This window comes from Penaeus chinensis, chromosome 16 (assembly GCF_019202785.1).
Source record: "Penaeus chinensis breed Huanghai No. 1 chromosome 16, ASM1920278v2, whole genome shotgun sequence".
NCBI classification, from domain to species: Eukaryota; Metazoa; Arthropoda; class Malacostraca; order Decapoda; family Penaeidae; genus Penaeus; species Penaeus chinensis.
In genome coordinates this window covers 28,151,995-28,161,035 of record NC_061834.1, presented here as the reverse complement: position 1 = coordinate 28,161,035, position 9,041 = coordinate 28,151,995, and the positions used below count along the sequence as shown (strand labels likewise).

The 9,041-nt window shown below is 44.4% G+C and overlaps 1 protein-coding gene across 1 annotated transcript in view; it reads right to left on the bottom strand.

The window, feature by feature from the left end:
• Positions 1-8,758, bottom strand: part of LOC125033282 — a 15,547-nt gene extending 6,789 nt beyond the window's left edge. Inside the window, exons 1-6 of the mRNA XM_047624665.1 lie at positions 8,638-8,758; positions 8,311-8,352; positions 8,120-8,145; positions 4,817-4,984; positions 3,477-3,569; positions 1,730-1,897 (exon numbers count right to left, since the gene is read on the bottom strand). Coding sequence (XP_047480621.1) covers positions 1,730-1,897; positions 3,477-3,569; positions 4,817-4,984; positions 8,120-8,145; positions 8,311-8,352; positions 8,638-8,758 — 618 coding nt within the window. The remainder of the gene's footprint in view (positions 1-1,729; positions 1,898-3,476; positions 3,570-4,816; positions 4,985-8,119; positions 8,146-8,310; positions 8,353-8,637) is intronic.
• Between the last annotated feature and the right edge of the window lie 283 nt (positions 8,759-9,041).

Sequence of the window (9,041 nt, the reverse complement as noted above, 5' to 3'; positions counted from 1 at the left end):
CTTCTATACCCCCCCCCCCCACGAAAAACCCTAACCCTTCCCTTTAAAGCTTGAGTTGATTAGAAAACAAAAAAAGTGGCCTTTGAAAATAAACTTAAAAATGGATTTCCTTTTCTCATCACGGCACGCAGATGTTTTTTTCTTCTTCTTTCCATCTTTTTGAAGAGAGAAAATCCTCTAGTAGAAAATAGGAGAAAACACGACAAGATACAAAGAGATAGTTATGTCAAATAAAAGAGATGATACTAAGAAAAAGAAAAAGAAAGAAAGAGATAGTTAAGATGAATTTTTAAAAAGTACAAAATCTGATTATCATTATCGTCATTATTTTGTTTCTGCAAAAGCGAAAAATAAAGAAAATACGCCAAGACAAAACGAGATAGACAAAACAAGTAACGAAAAAAAAGGCTACTAAAATCCCATTAAATCCCGTAATGGAAACTAATCATTAAACAGAACTACGAAAAGCCATTTGCATATTATATAATCCCCCCCCCCCTTTATCGCTCCATACAGGATTTAAGACTACGTTAATCCTTAATCCAACAGCTGACGAGTCAATCCCAAGGCGAAAGATTTGCTCTTCGAAATGGCACAGGTTATGAATTGGAATAATAATGGAGCTTGTAAGTGTATCTGCGAGCCTGGACTCTCTTTTCATTCTCCTTCCTTTCCCTTTTCTTCTTTCTTTCCTTCTTGTTTTTTTCTTTTTCTTCTCCTCTTCCTTTGCTTGCGTAAACAATTCGGTTTTGCTTCATCTTCGTTGCTTCCTCCGTTCATCTCCTTTATTCATGTCTATCCTTCTTCTTTTCTTACTTTCCCTTAAACTATCCCTCCTTTCCTCTCCTCGTCTCGCTATCTACCCCTTCCTCTTTCTCCTCTCTCCCTTCCTCCCTTCTCTTCCTTCCAGTATTCTTTCCCTCGTCTTCTGCCTTCTTCCTTTTCTCCATTACTCCTCCCTCCTCTCATCCATCCTTATTATCCTTGTCATCCTCTGTCCCTCCTTCTCCCTTTACCCCACTCCATCCCCCCCACCATCTCCCTTCCTCCCTCTTCTCCAACACTCCTATTCCTTCATCTCCTATTCACCATCTCCCTCTTTCCTCCGTTATTCCTTAACACACCCCCCCCCTATCCTTTTCCTACCCCTCCTCTCCCTACCCTCCCTTCCGTTCCCCAATACATTACCCTCACGTCCCCACCCCTCCAACCCCACCTCTCTTCTTTCCCCTCTTTCTCCTCCATTTCTTCCTGCTTCCATCTCTCTCCCTCTCTCTCTCTCTCTCTCTCTCTCTCTCTCTCTCTCTCTCTCTCTCTCTCTCTCTCTCTCTCTCTCTCTCTCTCCAACCCTACCCTCCAATTCCTCGTCTTTTCCACCCCCCCTTTCCCCTCTCACACCCCTCCCCCCTTCAACCCCTGCCCCTTCCCACTTCCCTCCCCCTTCAACCCCACTCCCACCCCCTTCCCCTCCAACCCATTCCCTTTTCCCCTCCCCCCTCCCACACTCTTCCCCTTCTCCCACCCCTCCCCACTCCAACATCTTCCCCATCCCCCCCCTTCCCCCTCTCCCTTCCCATTCCCACCCCTCCCCCCTCCCACTCATTCCCCTCCCCCTCCCCCTCCCCCTCCAACCCCACTCCCAACCCCCTCTTCCCCTCCCCCCTCTTCCCCTCCCATTCCTACCCACAACCATCCTTCCCTCCAACCCCTTCCCCCCCAATATCCTTACCTCAGCCGGCTTATGCAAGAAGGACGTGATATCCGGTTTCTTCCTGGGCACCGTAGGGACGAGGAGGAAATCCTTGAAATCCATATCCTGCAGCTTGAAGGCGAGGATCTTGTCGGCCTCGGGAAGTCCTTCGAGGTAGAGGCTGTAGTTCTCCGCCAGCTCCTCGACCTTAGAGGGAGAGAAAGGCGGGGGGGGGGGGGTGAGTCTCAAGGGTATGGGTGGGTGGGTGGGGCTGGGTGTGTGTGTTGGGGTGGGGGTGGGTGTGGGTGGTGTGGGTGTGGGTGGGTGGGTGTGGGTGTGGGTGTGGGTGTGGGTGTGGGTGTGGGTGGGTGTGGGTGTGGGTGTGGGTGTGGGTGTGTGTGGGTGTGGGTGTGGGTGTGCGTGTGCGTGTGCTTATCCGTGTGCGTATTTCTGTGAAACTTTCACCTAGCATCGCCAAAGGTTTTATCATTACATGAAACGAAAACATGTAATCAGTGGCCACAGACAATTCTTTTTCTTTTTTATAGATTTTTTTTTCTTTCCCTTTTTTGTTATAATTTTTGAAAACCTTCTGGTGAGCACGCACAACCTGCATTCAAATGAGCGGGGATGTAATAACAGATTTCTCAGAATTCATCGAAACAGATTTATAATTATTTTTCCTTTCTTTTTTTTTCTTTTTAGACTTACATCAACTTTTCATTTTGTTTTGATAGTTCTGTTCTTTTATCTTCTTGAAAACATTTCGAAAGTTGAAGAGGAACCTACACTGATGGATACTGACACACGCCTGGCAGATATATATATACACTGACACATAGATATTTGGGGAAGATAGTTGCAGTCGAAAAGGGGAAATGGAAGAGATAGACAGTCAAACTGACAGGACTCAGGGACGATTGACAGTCAAAAGGACAGGACTCAGGGACAATAGACAGTTAAAATGACAGGACTCAGGGACAATAGACAGTCAAAGTGACAGGACTTAGGGACAATAGACAGTCAAAATGACAGGACTTAGGGACAATAGACAGTCAAAATGACAGGACTCAGGGACGATTGACAGTCTTAAATCAATATAGAAAGAATTCCAGGTCTAAGAGCAAATCATTACATACGTCATATAAACAAGACAAGGGTAGATGTTAAAAAAAACACACATCAAAATTACACAAACACATTTTAAGACAGACAGACAGACAGACAGGTAGACAGAACAGACAGGGAGACAGATGAGACAACGTATTCGGACAGACAGATAGGTAGGCAGAACAGACAGAGAGACTACTAATACTGACAGACAAAAAGACAGACAGACAGACAGACAGATATACAGATAGACAGACAGAGAAACAGAAAGACAGACAGACAAACAGACAGATAGATAGACAGACAGACAGACAGACAGACAGACAGACAGACAGACAGACAAACAGACAGACAGACAGACTGACATACAAACAGACAGACAGACAGACAGACAGACAGAAAGAAAGACAGACTGACATACAAACAGACAGACAGACAGACAGACAGACAGACAGAAAGAAAGGAAGACAGACAGACAGAAAGAAAGACAGACTGACATACAAACAGACAGACAGACAGACAGACAGACAGACAGAAAGAAAGACAGACTGACATACAAACAGACAAACAGACAGAAAGAAAGAAGAAAGACATACAGACAGAAAGAAAGGCAGACTGACATACAAAGAGACAGACAGACAGACAGACAGACAGACAGACAGACAGACAGACTTACCAGCGCGTAATAGGAGAGTCCGACCTGATCTCCGATTGAGTCTCCATCATTGCCCATAAGGCGGTCCACCAGACTCTCGGCCAGGTCAACCAGCTGAAAACAGGTCAATACAGGTCAAAGTAGGTCTTGTCATGTCAGTTTATTCTTTTAGGAGTGTGTATAGGGGGGGGGGTGAGTGGATGGGTGGGTGTGGGGGTGTGTGAGGGGTGTGTGTGTGTGTGTGTGTGTGTGTGTGTGTGTGTGTGTGTGTGTGTGTGTGTGTGTGTGTGTATGGGTGGGTGGATGGGTGGGCTGTGTGTGTGTGGGTGTGTGTGTGGGTGTGGGTGTGGGTGTATGGGTGGGTGAGTGGGTGGTCTTTGGGTGTGGGTGTGGGTGTGCGTGTGGGTGTGGGTGTGTGTGTGTGTGTGTGTGTGTGTGTGTGTGTGTGTGTGTGTGTGTGTGTGTGTGTGTGTGTGTGTGTGTGTGTGTGTGTGTGTGTGTGTCTGAGTCTGTACACATTGACACATCATCCTTAACGATTCACTTGTCAGAAACGAGCACGTCTCTCCCAGAGAGATTGAACCTACGTAACATTGTGAGGATAATCTCTTCACTAGTCTTAATGTCTTCAGTCGACTTTAATATATTCCGTCTGACGCCCTACTTCTATATTATATATTAACTTGACCTTTCTTCATTATTATTGTAACTATTTCGGAATTATATGTATATTTAATCCTTCCTACCACAGTTTTATTCCCACACTATCTTTGTAATGTAATATCATCATCACACTTTATTTTCATAACACAATTTTACTTCCACTGTTTCTTCCTCCTGTGATTTTATCCGCATGTTTTCTACCAACTCTATATTTATTCCCGTATTTTCTTGATGTCGTAATTCTTTCCCGGCATTTTATTTCATTTCCGTATTTTTTTTTTTTTTTTTTTCCTTCCTAGTTCCCTTTTATGCCCATATTGATTAGCTCCTTCCCGTAATTTCATCCCCCATATTTTTTCTCCCTATCTCCTTTTCATCTCCCACACTTTTCTCCCTACCTCCCTTTCATCCCTACATTTTTTTTTATTTTTCTCCCTCCGTCTTCTCATCTCTCATCACCGAACCTGCAGTATATATGTATACTTTCTCCCTTCTGTAAATCTATCTCCTATTTTCTCCTCCCTCCCGTTTTTTTCTTCCCTACACCCCTTTATCATCAAATTCTCCCCTTCCCTCCCCTAATTTCCTCCCCACATTTTCCCCTCCCTCCCGCAATTCTACCCCAACATTCTCCCCCTCTCTCCCTCCCTCCCTGCTTGCCATAGTCCCCACATTCCTCTCTCCCTTCTGCAACATACCTGCTCCATGTTGTTGAAGAGGAGGTCATGTTGTCGCTGTGTTATGAGGTCCGAGCGGAATTTCAGGGGGATGAGGTACCTCTCGAGACCAAACCTGCAGGTGTGGCTGAAGGCTTGCTCGCAGTTGATGAGGGCGTAGACCAAATCCTGGCGGTCTAGCTTGCTGTTCTGCGCGTCGGGGAGGGAGAGAAAAAGAGAGTGAGTGTGAGGGAGAAGGAGGTAGTTGAGGGAAGAGGGAGAGAGTGTTGAGAGAGATGGAGGTGGTTGAGGGAGAGAAAAAGAGAGTGAGTGTGAGGGAGAAGGAGGTGGATGAGCGAAGAGGGAGAGAAAGAGTGTTGAGAGAGATGGAGGTGGTTGAGGGAAATAGAGAGAAAGAGAGTGAGAGAGAGGGAAATGGAGAAAAAGAGAGAGATGGAAGTGGTTGAGGGAGAGTGCGAAGGATGGAGAGAAAGAGAGAGTGAGAGTGAGGGAGATGGAGAGAAAGAAAGAGTGAGAGTGAGGGAAATGGAGAGGAAGAAAGAGTGAGAGTGAGGGAAATGGAGAGAAAGAGAGAGATGGAAGTGGTTGAGGAAGAGTGAGAAGGATGGGGAGAAAGAGAGAGTGAGAGTAAGGGAGATGGAGAGAAAGAGAGAGAGAGAGTGAGGGAGATGGAGAGAAAGAGAGAATGAGAGTGCGGGAGACGGAAATGCTTGAGGTAGAGTGAGGGAGATGGCGATAGTTGAGGGCGAGTGAGGGAGATGGAGAGAGAGAGAGAGAGAGAGAGAGAGAGAGAGAGAGAGAGAGAGAGAGAGAGAGAGAGAGAGAGAGAGAGAGGGGGGGGGGGGGAAGGAAGGGAGAGGGAGAGAGAGAGAGAATGAGAGAGAGAGAGAGAGAAAGAGTGAGAGAGAGAGAGAGAGAGAGAGAGAGAGAGAAGAGAGAGAGAAAGAGAGAGAAAGAGAGAGAGAGAGAGAGAGATAATTAGACAGAGATAGAATGAGAATGAGACAGAGAGAGACAGACAGACAAGACAGAAATGAAGAGAATGAGAGAGAGAAGGGGGCAGGGGAGAGAGGAGAGGAAGAGAGATGGTGAGATGGAAATGATTGATGATGATTGTGATTGAAGATGCTATGGAGAATGATGGTGGAAGGGGGAGGGGGAGGGAAGAGGAATTAGAAGATGGTGAATAAAATTCTGAGGCATAGGAAGTAGAAGAGGGAGAGGGAGAGAGAGAGAGGGAAAGGGAGGAAGGGAGGGAGAGGGAGGGAGGGAGGGAGGGAGGGAGGGAGGGAGGGAGGGAGGGAGAGGGAGAGGGAGAGGAAGAGAGAGAGAGAGAGAGATATAGATAGATAGATAGATATATAGATAGATAGATAGATAGAGAGAGAGAGATGTGACAGTGATAATGATAATGATTATCATGACACTTCTAATAACAAGAAAAATGATAATAACAATAATGATATAATTAATGTAATCATATAAATAATAATGATTACACGATTACAAAAAACAATGCATATCCACAATGCATTAGCCTTCGAATTTAATACCAAACGAAATTACTATTATAATGAGAATAATCGCTATATTACCCTTTTGAACACACAATCCTTTCACGAGATTGCTAAATGGTTCACCAGGCAGCAGCCATACAAGTTCCTTCCCTGTCATTCTCTCGGTATATGGCATGACGTCATAAAGTCATATGAATGCGAATTAAAAGAAGGCTGTTGCGTGACGTCATAGATAAAGCATTCGTAGAGAAGGGGGGGAGGGAGAGGGAACAGAGGGGGAGGAAGAGGGAAGATAGGGAAGAGGAAAGGAGAGAGAGAGAGAGAGAGAGAGAGAGAGAGAGGGGGAGAAAGAAAGAGAGAAAGAGAAAGAAAGAGAGAGAGATAGAGAGAGAGGGGGGGAAAGAAAGAAAGAAAGAGAAAGAAAGAGAGAGAGAGAGAGTGGAGAGATTGGGGGATGCGGGAGAAAGGGAAAATGGGAGAATGGGACAGCAAGAGGAAGAGGGAGAGGGAGAGGAAGGGGAAGAGGTGAGAGGGAGAAGGAAGAGGGAAAAGGGAGGAGGATAGAATGAAGAAGGGAGGAGGATAGAATGAAGAAGGGAATGGGACAGGAAGGAGAAGAAAGAAGGAAAACGAAAAGAGGAACAGGAGGAAAATAGGAAAAAGGGAAGAAGGAAGGAAGTCCTTTCCTCTCAACATTTTCAGACATAATTCACCAAAAATACTGTACTGAATCTTGTCTTTGCAATTGCTAGATGAGACAGTGACAATCTTGCAATGACGATAGACCGAGAAGGCAATTTTCTTTTCAGATGATCAGCTGGTTGTTGCATAAGTTGTTTTGTGTGATTATATGGAATTTATAATGAAACATTTACCATCCCATATCAGGTACATGTATACGTGTATTTGTAGAAAAAAAATTAATGTATACACATGCATACATACATGCGTACATATATACATGAATATACACACACAATCATGCATTCATACTTATATACATACATGCATACATTCACACATTCACACACTCTTACCTAAACACTTACATACATATAGACATACGAGTGCGTACACATTCAGACGCAAGCATATATATCAGACTCCTTCACACAAACATCCCTACACACCGATATATATATATATATATATATATATATATATATACATATATATATATATATATATATATATACATACATATATACATATATACACATATATACATATATATGCACACACACACACACACACACACACACACACACACACACACACACACACACACACACACACACACACACACACACACATATATAAATATATAAACATATACATATATATAATATATATATACATGTATATATACATGTATATATATACATATATATATATATGCATATACACATTTATGTATACATACATATACATATATACACATATACATATATACGCATATATACATATATATACACATGTATTTACATATATATATACATATACATATGTATACACATATACATATAAACACATATACATATATATATATATATACATATACATATATATACATGTACATAAATATATACGTGGGTGGGTGCTTCATGCTCAGGGTGATGTGAAACGATGGTGTGGTAGCCTAGATAGTGTTAAGTACTTGCATGCCTTCTCCCTTGCAGCTGCCACCGCTGGCTAGCCTGGTGCTAAAATGGAGCAACTATGCATAAGCCTCCCTTGCCAGTTCACAGCCTCACATCATCGAGACTTCTGCAGTGCCTCCTTGTGGCCACCTATGGAAACTAGGCACCTTGCGGTCCCAGGGGATAGGTACACCTACAAATGGTCAGGCCTTGGCGATGGTCATCATCTCCAGGGAGTAGCAATACCATCTCCAGCCGACTTCAACTCTCGGTAGTTGAGGTGTGGTTGATGAGCGTATTATAGCACTGAGACTGAAGCATGCTTTTGGCTTCGTATCTCTTAATGCTGTGAACGCACATTCCACACATGGCGATGTTAGACCCATTCCACACATGGCCTCTGGGAAGAGATTTTACTAGTTAAATCTGTATAAAAGAGGGTCGCCTGCGAGCGACAGACAGACAGCCTACAGCACGCTGACCGGACCGAACCTCTGTCCGTCAGTTGTACCATTCGCTCGCCATAATAAACTGCTGCAAGTGAACGAGAAGTCTATCACACCTTCATCACTACCTAAGATTACCGCATCGTGCCAGACGCGCCTTGTCTGCACTGTACCGCTATTCGGCCCCGTTACAGTGGTACACCCATCCCCTCTCTTGTTAAACAACAAAGTTTACGTACTCTCACCTAAGCCAGACATTATACTCAAGTACAGCGACCATAGCTGACTCTCTCTTATATCATCTGATATTCTTACCTCCTGATCCCGTGTCTTGTCAAGTTTGCGAGTTTGTTTCGACATTCTAGTCCCCTATTTTCACTCCTCTTGCCATATGGCCTTGATCACAGGCAGGGACATTCGCACATCCTGCATGTTTGGTCGGCTCAATATCACGGAGGCTGCCCCTTTATTTGTCTGCACTCTACCGCTATTCGGCCTCGCTACAATTGTTCTGGGCCACTTCAATGCTGTATCCAGCTATGATCAAGCTGGCTATAAGATGTCTGTTAGCACCTATGGCTCAAGAGCTGATCCCAGCAATAAGAACAACCTCCTTCTACGGGACTTTGCTAGGTCCCAGAGC